The sequence below is a fragment of the Sprattus sprattus genome (genome assembly GCF_963457725.1).
Source record: "Sprattus sprattus genome assembly, chromosome: 11".
NCBI lineage: Eukaryota > Metazoa > Chordata > Actinopteri > Clupeiformes > Clupeidae > Sprattus > Sprattus sprattus.
In genome coordinates this window covers 18,781,688-18,796,106 of record NC_137909.1, presented here as the reverse complement: position 1 = coordinate 18,796,106, position 14,419 = coordinate 18,781,688, and the positions used below count along the sequence as shown (strand labels likewise).

The following is a 14,419-nucleotide window of genomic DNA, read 5'->3' as shown; positions in this document are numbered from 1 at the left end:
TTGACAATAGCAGCAGACATTTATTGAACTTCATTAATTTGAAAAGCTGTCCCTAAAGCTGTACTACCATCAAGAAATAAAAGACTAGTACAAATCAGCTACAAAATTACAAATACAATTTGAAATTACATTTACCTGAGTTACTGTACACAAGGACCAAAATATATTATATATAATATGAGATAATATGCAAGATATGCCAGGTGTACATATAAGGATAAAACCATCAAATCATTTTGATTTTAAGGAGGACAAATACATTGTGCTAAATGGTATTATCATTACCATATCTTTTAAGAAGGTATGAAATATCCACATTTGGTTAAAGGACAGCATTAAGTAGGTCACACAATAATCATCATACTTTGATTTCATGTATAGTGTCATCTTATGAGCACGTCCAATCCTACCAAAGAAAGGCATTTTTACAGATAGAAATGCTCTGCCTTAAATGACATCAAACATAATTCCACTTCTAGTAGCATCAGACTAAACTTAGGTCACACAGATTGTGAAAAATATAGCAATTCACTTCGCACACAGCACACTTCATGTTAACAAGAATTGGCCACATCTATGTTTTATCAAATAGCACAAAATGGAGTATAGGTTAGAGAAGAGAACTAACTATACTTTGATTTAGACCTTCAGAAGCAGCTCAAGTGGCAAGAAGGACTAGGTCTCAGCCAATCAGAAACGCTTGCCCTCCGGGGGCATGGCCACCATCACTTCCTTGCCCCCAAAGTCCCAGTAAGCAGTGATGTGGAATGCCATGTTGGAGAGAACTACCAGGTACTCGCTGAAAGCAAAGAGGGTGTAGACACCTGGCTCGCAGTACTTGTTGTGGCGCCTGAAGAAGTAGCCAGCGCAGAGGCAGAAGAAGATATTGAACAGGAAGAGGCGCCATTTGTATCGGTATGACTTCCTCTCCTCCACACCAAGAGTGTGCCTGGTGATAACCTGCCACAGCCTGCACGTGCAGAGCATGTGGACGATGGAGCTTGCGATGAAGACGATGAAGCCATTTTTGTGCAGGCTGTAGGTCTCGGTCGAGGACACATAGGTGAGTAGCAGCAAGCCCACGTTCTCGCTGAGTGCCGCCAGCAGTGTAAGGCCACTCAGAAGCAGCTCCGGCAGCCTCGCCACAAAGTGCCCTCTGTAGAAGGTGAAGTAGGCGAATGCCACCAGGAAGCGTGGTGCCGAGTGTAAGCCAATACAGAACCTCCAAACATACCGCTCTGGTGTCAGGCTGATGGCAGCACTAATGGATGGGAGATAATTGGACACCTGGCAGTGAGTGTACGTGGAGTCATTGAAGTGATAGAAGAGTGAGGTGACAATACATGTGACGAAGCCAATAAGCGGCAGGCAGACCGTGGCTACAGTAAAGTGGGTGAACTGTAACCGGATGAGGGGCCTGTCTCTGTCCGGGCTTCCAAGAAGCATCCTGCATTAGACACTACCCAGTGATTTCACAAATCAAAAATCATAGTGCCTTTGGACTTTCAGCATGTCATGCAGCCAACGGCGACTTGTTTCTCATCTGCGGATAAACAGCATCGTTAGTTAGGCTACATTCACATATGGTGCAATTTTGGTGTACCTCTTCCAATCAATACTCAGCAATCAACACCAACCTTAAAAATATCAGATAGCGGAGAGATAGATAGCATATCAAATTTAAATATTCAGAAAATCCTAAATATATTTAAGGTTCAAAGGGTAACTTGGACACAGTAACATTAGTTGGCTACAATTGTGTATCTAAGTATCAGTCAAAAAGCCACTCAACTCTACCGTTAGCAAACTGAATCCACAAGTGTTAAAATAATTTGAATACGAGTGAATGTCACATTATGCCCAGCGTGTTTACGAATACAGATAATAACATATATCATTAAAACTGTAGTCACCTGTTGCCAATCTTACTTAGCCAGCTGATGGTTGACATTCCAAATGATTTCCTCTTCCCTTGATGAAGTTGAAAGCTAATGTTAGTCATCTAATGCTAAAATGATTCCGTTACCTTTTAAAGTTGGCTAAATGATTAGTAGTGTGCTGTGTGGCAACTCAATTTACTAAGATTTCTATTTGGTAGACAGCGCCGTCTCGATACCAGGCACGTCCGTACACCACAACTGAGTAGGAAATAGGTGTGCATACATATAAGAGGAAAAGATTTCTTTACAAAATCAACTCTGTCGACAGACAACTACGGATGATGTCACGTTCATCGCCCGTCTACGTCACCATTGTGCGCCATGAATCAAAATGGCTCCCTTCCACTTGGTTGTCATTTGTTGAATTGTTTCGGGTAAATATTTTGTAAGGTTCACTGTGTTAAACCTTGCTGGAGGGACATTTGTTCCATCTCTTAGCAACTAAGACAGCTGAAAATCGAAAATGGCACAGAGAAAGAAGAAACTGACCAAAAAGAAGAGACACGTCAACACCAGGGAACCAGAGGTGGAGTCGGACTAGGGAGACTTTGGGCCGGTTGCCGAAATAAAGAACGATGATGCTGTAAGATTGCGTTGTTATTATAGACTTTAAACAGGCGTTTATAACATAAACCTTTACATGTCAAAAAGGCTTTCGTAATATCAAACGGAAAACCTCAGATATCAACATCCTTTCCCCAGAATCGCGGACTGGATTTGTCATGCTAGTCAGCTCAGCTCTCGGAATGTTTACTTCTCGTAGCCGACCTGCGCAATTTGTATATATTATGTGGTACCCTATAACGAGCTTAAACATTAATTTAGCCTGTGGTGAGTTTTCAAGTTAAAGGGAATGTATTTGGCGTTCGTTGTAAAAACTTCAGAACTACAGAATCGCGGACTGGATTTTGTCATGCTAGTCAGCTCAGTGTTGAGTTGTTATGTGTTCTCATCAATTGTTATTGTATTAATTATATTGCTAATGTATATTCCTATTGTGTCAATAAAACTCATGCTATGTAAGTTAAGGGAAAATGCACTAATGTGACTCTTATTTAGTTCCCTGATGAATCTATATAAACCCCTGTTTGTATACGGTTATTGAACCATGCCACAGACACTGATGTCCTGACAGTACTGTGAGATGTAGCCTAATGTAGAAAGATAATAAACAACAGTTAATGTACTTTTATACTTTGAGTGATCTTTTCACATGAATGACGGAAACACACTGAAGTATCGACATGGATAGAGAAGATCAGATCTTAACACTCAGCTCTCGAAACGTTGTCTTCTCTCAGCCGACCTGCGCAATTTGTATATTATGTGGTACTCTATAACGAGCTTAAACATTAATTTAGCCTGTGGTGAGTTTTCAAGTTAAAGGAAATGTATTTGGCGTTCGTTGTAAAAACTTTACACGTGTTGTGTACTGGCGTCGGCTTTGATCATTCAGTTTAAATGCATATTGACAGTAGTGTATATTTGTCCTATCAGCCCGGTAGAAGTCTGGAGGGTTCCAGTCCATGGGTGAGAATCAGCAGACATTTATTGAACTTCATTAATTTGAAAAGCTGTACTACCATCAAGAAAGCGTCTGTCTCTTCCAGCTGACTCAGCAGTGGCAGTCAGTAATCCCATGTGTTTACAGAGATGAGCCTCTCTCTCCATTTCCCTGTCAAATCCTGCTGATTACTCTCTCCTCCAAGCATCCTGCCTTTCGACTTTTCATTTGCCCTCTCTCTCTCTTTCTTTCTGTCTGTCTGGCTTACACTGTATCTCTTTAAAGATCCTCCCACAGAGAATGACAAGTTTGGCTCCAGCAGCTATACCTTCCTTACTTTCCCCCTAACAGAAGTTGCCATGACAACCAGTCTGTGTGGCTCACTCAGAGGGATTTAATTATGGTGGAGTGGTAGGCGGAGCTGTGGTGAGGGGAACTTTCCGGAAGCATTAATTAAGAGCACACTTCATCTGCATCCATGTATATTTCACATCAGTGATGACCTACATCCCAGGAGCTGCTCTGCTCTCCCCAGCGAGCCCATTCCACCAGCCCCACGTCTGCCTGCCTCCCTGCCTGCCTGCCTGCCTGCCTGCCTCCCGCCCATCCCTGTGCTCTTCCGTGTGCTAATCCCGGCTTTGTACCAGCGGACATGTGTGTTTTCAGACTTAGCAGGTGTGTGGCTGGAGGAGTTATGGGTGGGAAACTCCAAGGTCATTCCCATCTCTTTGAACGCTGGTGGTTACATTGTGAGTTTGAAAAAGTGAAGTATTCAGAACACTGTAAGCCTACCTCCCGGCTGCACTGGATTGTCCCCACGGCTATGCGTCCCTTGACATACACAGCCCTCTTTGGTGAGTATATGTGTCTTAATTTCATTCAAGTTCTCACAATCGTATGTTTATTTAGTTGACCATTTGGTTACATTGAAGTGAATGGTTTAACATTTCAAGCTCTTAAATGTTGATTCTTTACGATTTGGCTTTGCCGTTGAGTGGCTGTGAATCCAAGTTCCTTTCAGAATGAAAAAAAGAGTGTTAGAATAACAAAGATATCTATTGAAATATTACCTTGGCTACTTAAGAAATAACATTAACCCTACTATGAACCCCACCTGCTTCCATAGTTGACTACAGAGTATTCCTTATTATTTATACAGATGAAAAAGACACTTACAACACGTTTTATATTACTCCTGTGTGTTGGTTCATAGCATTAGTCATTGCTGGTTCCCCAGTACCAAATGAGAAACAGCAGAGGAGATGTCAGTTTCTTGCCAGTTCCAGAAATATAGACAAGGCCTTGCAGTCTGGAAATGTAAATGGGACGGTACAATACTGTACGAAACCACAATGCTGTATGGGGTTCTTCAAGCTGATTGATGGTCATTTCAAACCTGATCTGCTAGGTAAGGGATAGTCTTCTTACAGGCTATAGGCCTACCTGTATTTTGTCAGTAAATAAGTTGATCATAATGTTTATATCAGGTTCATTTTGTGTTGTTTTCCAAGAAATAGCAAAAATCAGGAACACAAAACAAGGAATAATTGTTTACATAAAGTTGCTCAACAATTCAGTTAGATTATGTTTTTCTGAGTTACAGGATGCAGCCTGGTTGAAAGCCCCTGTCCTGAGCCTACCTGTTCTGCGTCTACACTTTCACTCGACAACTACACAAAATGTCTATGCAGCTCAGACTTCTGCAACATCAACATTACTTGGAGTCCAGAAACAGAACAGCCGCAGCAGTCCAATCCTCAGGACAGCAGCCAAGGTCTGTATTCCTTCATTCAATTATCTATCATAAAATTAAAGCTTAGGGAGACATTTAACAAACATATGTGATAAAATGACTAAATTGTAATTATCAACACCTATGAAACTACTATATATTTTTAATAGAAATGAACACTCAAAAGAAGCACTGCACTACTTGAAGAATAGCTCAAAGATAAACAGTTCTGCACTCTTTGAAGAATAGCTATAAGATGACTTGCCTTTCATCTTTTGAGATGATTTTGTCTATGTAATCCACCACTTCTACATCTCTCTCTCATTCTCCTGTTTACTTTTGTTTCCCAGCCTTGGCTACATGCCCAAAACACAGAGTAGCTGCTCTGGCTGCTGTTCAGATGAACACATTCTCAGTTTTGAATTCTCTGTGCTTGTGAACTTAAATAATAGAAAATGTGGAAATCAGAATATCCTCAACATGTCATGTTGGTTCTATATGCCCTCTCTGACCCTGTTTTTCCCGTCTACAGTTACCTTAAATGACATTGCAATCATCCTCTTCATTGGTATCTTGATGATATTGATATTAGTTTTTATAGGACACAAATTGAGACCTCATCTCAGTCACAGTGGTAAGATATATTATGTATTACGAAAATGTATACTTTTATTTAGGGCAACTTGACATTAAGCATTTGATCAACAAAGTAATATTTCAAACATTCATACACAACATGCTATTCTCCTGTCCACTCTCCCTCACTCTCTGCGGACTAAAGAATCAATATCCTTTTTAGAAAAATGGTAAATGAGGATACACAGTGATATCGAATAATCTGTGGAGCCATTCAGTCTCTAGATCACCAAGTATCTATCCAACCCTAGATTTCCCTGAAATGGTGCGAACATTTATAACACCAGCAATGGAACACCAGGCTATTGCATATAGAATTCTCACCCTTTAGTCTGCTGATGTGAAGCCAGGTGCTTTTGTGTTATCTGTCTTCCTCCTTTATGGACTGACCTTGGCATGGCTTGGAATGCTGTCACTCCCAGTGCCTCCTCCTCCTCTTCTCTGCGTCTTCCCTCTCTTGCATTCTGCCATTCTGCCGTCTTTCCTCTCCACTCCTACGCATGTCGGTTTTTTGCAACCGTGTTAGTCATTCACGAAAAACCTGCAATCTGGGCCTAATCTAGTCAGGATTATCTGACATTCAGAATAGTTCATTATACTATATTAGCTATTCACATGGTTCAGAGTGGGGGACTGATTTCAGAGCAAATGTTCAGAGACTACATTTTAACTCGAAAATATTTTCATTACGTTCTGCACGTAATTTATAATTTGCATGCAATTCACACAATTTCCTGCATATTCAGACTTTTTCAACATAACATGCATGCAGTTGTGACACTGACTCTCCCACTCAGTTGTAGGCATATGTCTCACTTGCAATAATTTCATTTTTATAAAACCTCTTTTTTTCCCTTGGATATTTTCCTTCTGCAGGCTTGATCTAGCCTATTGTTACTGATAACGCTTCATTAGTAAATTAAATGGTGATAACACTATCATATTCCAGCCCTCGCACTTGTCAGTCCTGATCCATCCCCCTACTCTTTTCATTTTATCTGGGAACATTAAGGGAACAAAGAAATCTGAATTGTATGTGTTCACAACGTTCTTTTCTTCATGTTAAAGATGAGAGGGCAGTTTCTTCAACTGAAGGACTGACATCTCATTGTTCCTGTTCTAGTTCAGCAATATCAGACATTGACATGGCAAACATGAAGTTAGAAAAGGTAGGCTTCCTATTAATCACACTGAGTAGTTAGTCATAAAATAATGTATACATTAAGCATTGTGTTTACAGAATAAAGATTGATGTTTTTAGTATAACAATGTCTGAGACACCCTACGTCTTTTCATGTATTTTATTTTATAACCTTTGCAGTTTGTCGCTTGTGGGCGTTTTGGCATTGTGTTGCAAGGAAGTTACCAGGGAAATGTGGTTGCCTTAAAACTTTTCCCTTTTAAAAACCATCATGAATTCACCCGAGAGAGAGCAGTATATGCGGTTCCCCTCATGGTGCATGCTGGGATTGTGCACTTCCTTGGTGCAGGGAGAACAGTGAGTGGAGAACCAACGCTAGTAATGGAGTTTGCTTTACATGTAAGTTATTCAAATGATCATTATGCGGAACACATTACATTTTATTTAGTGGCATATATTGATTCTGTTGATAAGTAGGTTCAGATATGATTCATGAACAGTCTGAACAGTTCAAGTTGTTGGAGTAACTGAATTTGAGGAACAGTTTTACGTCAATGACATTTTTTACATTGCTTATTAGAGATGCAATGTGTATGTGAAAATGTACGTTTTATAGTGTAATTACTTTTTTTTCAGGGTTCACTAAATTCTTACCTGTCTAAAACTACGATTACCTGGACGGATGCTATGAGACTCTCTAAGTCTTTGGCGGAAGGACTTGCTTATCTTCATTCTGACTTGTACTCTAATGGTATGTGCTAAAGTCTGTGCCTGTGTGTATTTCTTTTTTTAATACTGGATAGGTTGTCTTTTTATTATGCTCAAAAAAGATGGATAATAGAGTTGTAAATAATAAAACTTGCTTGATATGAAATTACTGAATGCTGCTGCATTGGTACAGCATTAAAGGTAGTATTTAAAATTAGAAATTCAGACAGGGGAAGAACATAAAAAAATTATTCTGTTGTTTCTGATCCCTTTGAACCTGTGGTAGGGATGCATAAACCCCCACTGGCCCACAGAGATCTTAGCAGTAACAATGTGCTGGTCCGGGCTGATGGCACCTGTGCGCTGTGTGACTTTGGCTGTGCCACGATCCTATGCTCCTGTGGTGGCCCTGAGCAGTGGCAGCACCAGTCTAGCACCTCTCAGGTGATGTATGGTTGCTGTTGACTTGCAAACTATCTTGTTTGTTAGCTAGCTTGTTTCTTACTAACCATGCATACAGAAACCACACAATATAATATACACACAATATAAATGCATATACAGCACATTAGTGCATGCTGTATACTGAAAAGGGGTTAGTAACACACACACACACACACACACACAGTGAAAGTATGCATGCACAGCCATAAAGGCATAAAACTACTCATCACTACTCTATGTGCCCCTTTGCTCTTTATTTACTCTCTCTGGGTCCTTTTCTTTAATGCAGGAGCCTGCTCCATTGGGGACCCTGTGCTACATGCCTCCAGAGATCCTGGACAGATCGGTGGACCTAAACAGCGGCCTCTGCCTGCTGCAGGGAGATGTGTATGCTTTGGGCCTGTTGCTTTGGGAGATGTGGATGCGCTGCTCGGACCTATTTCCTGGTATGCAGAGGCACTATTACACACACACAGACACACAGACACACATACACACACACACACACACACACACACACACACACACACACACACAAACACACAGACACACACACACACACACACACACAGATTTCCATAAGCATAGGTTTGGACCATTTTCTTCAAGTACTGTGTTTAACATTTTCATTACGAAACCAATAGCAATATGTGTGTATTTTGAAATAATATATAGAGGAATGATCAGGAATGACAGGTTGTCACTAGTATCTATGTAGTCTTGAAAGCAATGATTGGTCCGATTATCCACTCAACCACTTTCCAGGATTACCAGTTCCGGAGCACCATTTGCCATATGAAACAGAACTAGGAGCTAACCCTACTCTGGAGCAGTTGCTTGCATTTGTGTTTGAGAAGAGAGGGCGACCAGCAATACCATCAACATGGGCTACAGTTTCTCAGGTAGTCCACTCATCACCTCCATCCATGTTTATAAATTCCAACTCCAGTGCAACTTGATCTAGACACAAAGGAACTTTCTTCTTATTAGAAACTTATTAGAAACTAATGCATTCTGATCTGTTGCAGACAAAATACGATACCTTGCAAGATCTTCTAGAGGAGTGCTGGGACCACGACCCTGGGGCTCGTCTGAATGTACACTGTGCTGCCAACAGAATAGCCTTCTTATGCACTGAAAGCTCCCTCTAGTGGGAAATGAAATTCTCAGGCACATCACTCCTGTTCAAGAATAAGCTTGGTTTTAAAACTTGACCGCAATCTGCTGCATCAACAGCAAACTGTTTGCACCCATAGGCAACAACTTGAATTTCTCTGTTTGTATCTTGTACATAATGGGGGGGGGGGAGGTTTACGTGTAGCCTTGTTGGTGGAAGCAGTTCAAGTGTTTGTAATTATAAATGAGCAGTGTGAAAATGAAACCAGAACAGGGTTTAGGGAATGAAGTCAGCAGCAAAAACTGAGGATTTTAATATAAATGTTATTGAAAAGTGTCCTAAATGTGCCAAATAAATAGATTATTTCAAAACAGGAGAAGACAAATTCTTGAAAAAGATAAAAAATTCTCAAGGCATCTGAACAAAGTATCAAAAGTGCTGATAAGAGTGGTTAAATGAACGAACAGCACACAGACACATTATACACCGAAACCTATTTCAAATCTAAATAAATCCTAAAAGACAACGTCCAGACATTTAAATACTCAATATCTAGTTGAACAAAAGAAAAGCAATTACAGTGCCTTGCATAAGTATTCACCCCCTTGGATGTTTTACCCTTTTATTGCTTTTATAAATCAGTCATGGTCAATATAAGTTTGCTTTTTGGTCAAAATAACAACAAAATAGCCCTCTTTAATGTCAGAGTGAAAACAGATTTCTACACAGTTATGTAAATTAAATAAAAATATGTAATGAAAATAAGTGATTGCATAAGTATTAACCCCCTTTAAATAGACTGACCTAATTCAACAGAGGTCCAGCCAATTTGTGCTAGAAGTCTCACAATTAGTGAAATGGGGATCAGTGTGCAGTGAATGTGTCTCAAGTGATTGTAGTATAACGACACTTGTGTCTGGAAGGTCCATTCACTGGTCAGTATTCAGCAATCAGTATTCCTGGCTACTGTTACACCATGAAGACCAAAGATCACTCTAAGAAACTCAGAGAAAAGGTTATTGAAAAGTATAGGTCAGGGGAAGGATACAAAAAAATGTCCAAGGCACTAAACATCCCCTGGAATTCTGTTAAATCCATCATCAAGAAATGGATGGATTATGGCACGTGTAAATCTGCCTAGATCAGGCCGTCCTCACAAACTGAGTGACCGTGCAAGAAGGAGACTAGTAAGAACCAATAGACCTATGACTACTCTGAAGGAGTTTCAAGCTTCAGCAGTTGAGATTGGAGAAACTCTGCATACAACAACTGTTGCCTGGGTTCTTCACCAATCAAAGCTTTATGGAAGAGATCCACAAGTAGGTTAAACATACATGCAGAAATTGGGGATGGATCTTAGAAGAAAAGCCTATAAGCATAACCTTCAATGTTAGTTTTCAAGTCCATAAATGTTGCCTATTATTGAACCAGTTACCCTTCGTGAGATTCTTTACATTTGGTTTTCTCTTTACAGTTTCAAAATGTAATTTTACTGTAGTCCTAGATAGTCATTTATGGTAATTATGCTGTAGTTGCTTATTTTTAGTTTATATATTCCTCTATGTCAGCTTCATGTCTGTAGTCACTAACAATTGCTCTAACATTTACTAATATGATATTGAAATATGATGTAGGCTACTCTGTGTCTCTCTCTGATTTAACTTTATATTAACATCTCTGGGCATGTCAGTGTTTTTAGCAAGCTGTATTTCAGGATGTTTTTAAATGGACATTGACAGTTTTCTGCTTGTGAAAGCCATTATGTGTCAGAGGTAATACGACTTATGATAAAGGAATTTTCATGTGTTCAGGGATATGGATTTGCCATAGATAAACATATGGTTTCTGAATTACTGGTGATAACTGACCAAGTCATAGATTAATTTACTATTCAAAATCAGGGAAAATTGCTCCAGCTTCCCATCGGTCACACCTCTTTTTCCGTGTCAAGAACAACCATGTAGCCATGGGGTAAAGCCCATAACAACAGTTGTGACGTGACCAATGGTATGTTCAAGATTCAAAATATTGGTTGTGTCAGAGCTTCCTGTTAAATAGGATTATAAACTTCACTTCAGTACTGTAGTTTGGCAGTACTAGTTGTTAGGAGCAATTGTATAATAAAATGTAAATGGAGGCATTGAATTTCAATAAACGCGGTTGGTTGCACCGAGCCTGAAAGTGTCTATTTGTTTCGATGGATATGTCTTACTCCGCTGGTTTCATTCCCAAGATCGGTATCCGGAAGAACCAGAAGGCTGAGAATTTTCTCTAGACTAACAAGGTAGGCTAGCCTGACGATGTCATACTCATAATTCTAGTCAGAATATGAGTCTGAGACCGGACTATTGGGCTGTGATTATGGGGCGTGTTTCAACGAACCAGGAAAGAAAATTCCTCTTCGCTGAATTGGATACCTAGAACCAATCAGAGCAACGTAGTATTTCCATCTGATAGATTAAACTTTTACCTGATCCCGTAGGAAGGACGGCAAAAACATCTTTTCAATCGACAAATGCCTTGATCGCGTTTCTCTGTTCCTCTTTCAAAATGAATGCGCTGTCATATCTGCGCTGTCATATCATATTAGCACTCAAGGCTAGAAGCTACCATTCGTTTGAATGTTTTTTTTTTCTACGCGTTAGCATAACCTATCAATAATGCTCTAGAGTGCTTCAGTTAAGACCCATAATCCTGGGCAACACTCGTTTTGCGTATACACAACTAACCGAGTCAATGTAGACATATAAAAGTCGTGTAGATAGCTTAAATCATATAAAATATGTCCCACTAAGCTTCCGAGACGGCGCCATCTTTGTTCGATGTATACCGGTATTCTATCTATATCTGTCCATCAACGTATAAAGCCCGCCCTTACAATTTGAATGGTCAGATCACTTTTCGGGGCCGTTTAAACCCTCCCAACTAACTCGACTCCAGACTGAATCTCCAGACCAAAAATGTTGTGGGCGGAGTTCAGGCTGGTATCCAGGCTAAAGGTAGGCTGTAGCTTAAAGTGATTGGCCTATGTCTGTTATGTTGTTAAACTTGTGAGCCTGTTTTGTTTCAGTGTTTCAGAAGACGAATTGCATGGTTGATATCTTAACTTGGACTACGCCAGTTTGAAACTTAGTGATAAGAAGATGCTGTACAGGCTACTTTGTTCGCGAGTTCTGTGTTGCAGTTTATTGGATTTCGCTAATGTTTTTAAATTTAAAAAAAGGCAATGTGTTGACTCTATAACGTTATACATAATGTAGTCGAGCATTTTATGTGGAATGGCTACTCTACCTAAAAGGGATCATTTGACTCCGTTGTCCTTGAAAGTTCCAGGAAACAATTCTTAAACATTCTGTCATTCATCAGTGGATCAACTTGCAATGTGGCCTAACCAAGGTAATGTTGTTTCAGCAGTTGTTTACAAGAATAATACATTTCCTGTATGTATCTGTAATTAAATGGTGCACGGACTCAGTAAGTTGATAGAGTTGTTACTAAACCTGATCATTTTAGTGAGATAGGATTAGTTAACAGTATTTGAAGTGTGACATCGCATTTAATGCCATTTCAGGTCCTCCAATGGGTCCACCCAACCCAAGTTTTCCTCCTCCAGCCTATCCTGGAGTTCCAAATCCAGCATACCCCCCTGGTCACAATCCAGCATATCCACCTGGTATGAACCCAGCTATACCTCCTGGGCTGGGTCCTCCTGGGGCCCCAGGACAAACCTATTTCCCCACTGGTCCTGCTCCCCCACCCTATCCAGGGGCCCCTACTCATGTCCCACACGGTGGAGTCTACCCAGGCCCTCACTATGGCTCTCCTCATGGTCCTCATCCACATGGTCCTCATCAACATCCTGGGGGTTACAACCCTCTGGCTGGGGGTTTAGCAGGAGGTGTAGCAGGGGCAGGAATGGCCCTGACGGGACACAAGGTGCACAAGAAAGTGAAAAAGATGAAGAAAGGAAAGAAGGCACACAAGGCTCATAAAAACATGAAGCATGGAAAGGTGAGAAGTGGGGCTGTGTGGACTTTGAATGAGGGTGTTGTTCTACATACTGATATGACTCATGTCATATGCAGCCTGATGTATAGCCTGAGCTGAGACTTGTTGTTGATCAGTATGACAGCAGATCGCAAATGTAGTTTTTTTGGCATTTCAATGACACCTGGGGTTTCCTTGTTTGTTATAGAACAAACTGATGTGACTGTAATATAATTTCCTGAAGGAGCAGGATCAGCAAGTTAGATGTATACCGTATGCTAATTTCAGCCAGAATCACACTTTGAAGTCTGAATTTCTCCATATATTGTGTGCATATGAACTCATGATTTAATTCATGACATACATTTCCTCTGTCCACAGCATTCCTCAAGCAGCAGTAGTAGTAGCAGCAGCAGCGACTCAGACTAAAGTTACTAGAGTCCACCAAATCACTGACAACATGATCTGCCCTGTAACAAGTGACAAACAGTAAATGATAGCTTGGTTTACTGACCATTGTCGTATACAGCTTGTTTTAATCATTTTCACTCTAAACTATATTATTACTAAGCCATTCATTTGTTGTGTCATATAGGTTGATTTGTTTGCAAAGAATTATTTAATTATCACATACTAAAGAAAATGAGATTATCCTCAAAGTCAGTAATGTAAAGCACCTTGTCTGAAACTTCTGATTTTATGTTTCTCTGTCAAAGAACTAGATTGACCAGCTTTAACCACATGGGAGATATATCGGTTTTCATAGTTAATTGTGTGACACAACTACTGGACAACACTGTTGAGGATTAATGTATGTACTGTATTCTTACAAGTGTTACAACAACAAATGTTTATGTTAAATTTACAGCATAGGCCTATGCATTAATTACTTTCGCAAGTAAGCTGTGATATAAGTGAGAAAATGCAATAAAGAACTGTATTGTATAAAAAAACAATAATCAAGTAAAGTACAGATACTCAGAAATAATACTTGAGTAAAGTAAGCAAGTATTTTTCTACTCAAGGACTAAAACACCCCTGTGGATAGGTATGGTTTGTGTTCTGCAGAGTCACTAATAAAGGGGCACCAATATACGGGCCTGTGTGTGGCAACTCAATTTAGAGTCTAGATCTCTATTTGGTAGACAGCCGTCTCGATGCCAGGCACGTCCGTACACCACACCCGAGTAGGAAATAGGTGTGCATACAT

The 14,419-nt window shown here is 40.1% G+C and overlaps 3 protein-coding genes across 3 annotated transcripts; 2 read left to right on the top strand and 1 right to left on the bottom strand.

Moving 5' to 3' along the window:
• pgap2 (post-GPI attachment to proteins 2) lies at positions 1–2,191 on the bottom strand. Its single transcript, XM_080847138.1, has 2 exons — positions 1,914–2,191; positions 1–1,543 (listed from the first exon to the last, which is right to left on the bottom strand). Exon 2 carries the CDS (start codon positions 1,444–1,446, stop codon positions 691–693), a length of 756 nt encoding a protein of 251 aa, XP_080703264.1. The 5' UTR covers positions 1,447–1,543; positions 1,914–2,191; the 3' UTR covers positions 1–690.
• Positions 2,192–3,936: 1,745 nt separating this feature from the next.
• On the top strand, positions 3,937–9,269 carry LOC308372061 (anti-Muellerian hormone type-2 receptor-like). Its single transcript, XM_080847158.1, has 11 exons — positions 3,937–4,298; positions 4,658–4,852; positions 5,048–5,218; positions 5,709–5,810; positions 6,881–6,981; positions 7,134–7,352; positions 7,590–7,704; positions 7,948–8,105; positions 8,395–8,551; positions 8,871–9,007; positions 9,134–9,269. The coding sequence occupies exons 1-11, from the start codon at positions 4,097–4,099 to the stop codon at positions 9,254–9,256; spliced, it is 1,680 nt and encodes a 559-aa protein (XP_080703284.1). The 5' UTR covers positions 3,937–4,096; the 3' UTR covers positions 9,257–9,269.
• Positions 9,270–12,602: 3,333 nt separating this feature from the next.
• Positions 12,603–13,980, top strand: LOC308371908 (uncharacterized protein; the record flags this gene model as incomplete). Its single annotated transcript, XM_080846940.1, has 3 exons — positions 12,603–12,618; positions 12,794–13,233; positions 13,591–13,980. 3 exons carry the CDS (start codon positions 12,603–12,605, stop codon positions 13,636–13,638), a joined length of 504 nt encoding a protein of 167 aa, XP_080703066.1. The 3' UTR covers positions 13,639–13,980.
• Positions 13,981–14,419: the final 439 nt, after the last annotated feature.

Bases quoted from the DNA above. Each gene is read 5' to 3' on its own strand.
- pgap2 (XM_080847138.1), bottom strand. From the start codon at position 1,446: ATGCTTCTTGGAAGCCCGGACAGAGACAGGCCCCTCATCCGGTTACAG.
- LOC308372061 (XM_080847158.1), top strand. From the start codon at position 4,097: ATGTGTGTTTTCAGACTTAGCAGGTGTGTGGCTGGAGGAGTTATGGGT. The intron at 5,811-6,880 runs GTAAGATATATT...TTCATGTTAAAG, and splicing joins ACCTCATCTCAGTCACAGTG to ATGAGAGGGCAGTTTCTTCA. The intron at 8,552-8,870 runs GTATGCAGAGGC...ACCACTTTCCAG, and splicing joins CTGCTCGGACCTATTTCCTG to GATTACCAGTTCCGGAGCAC.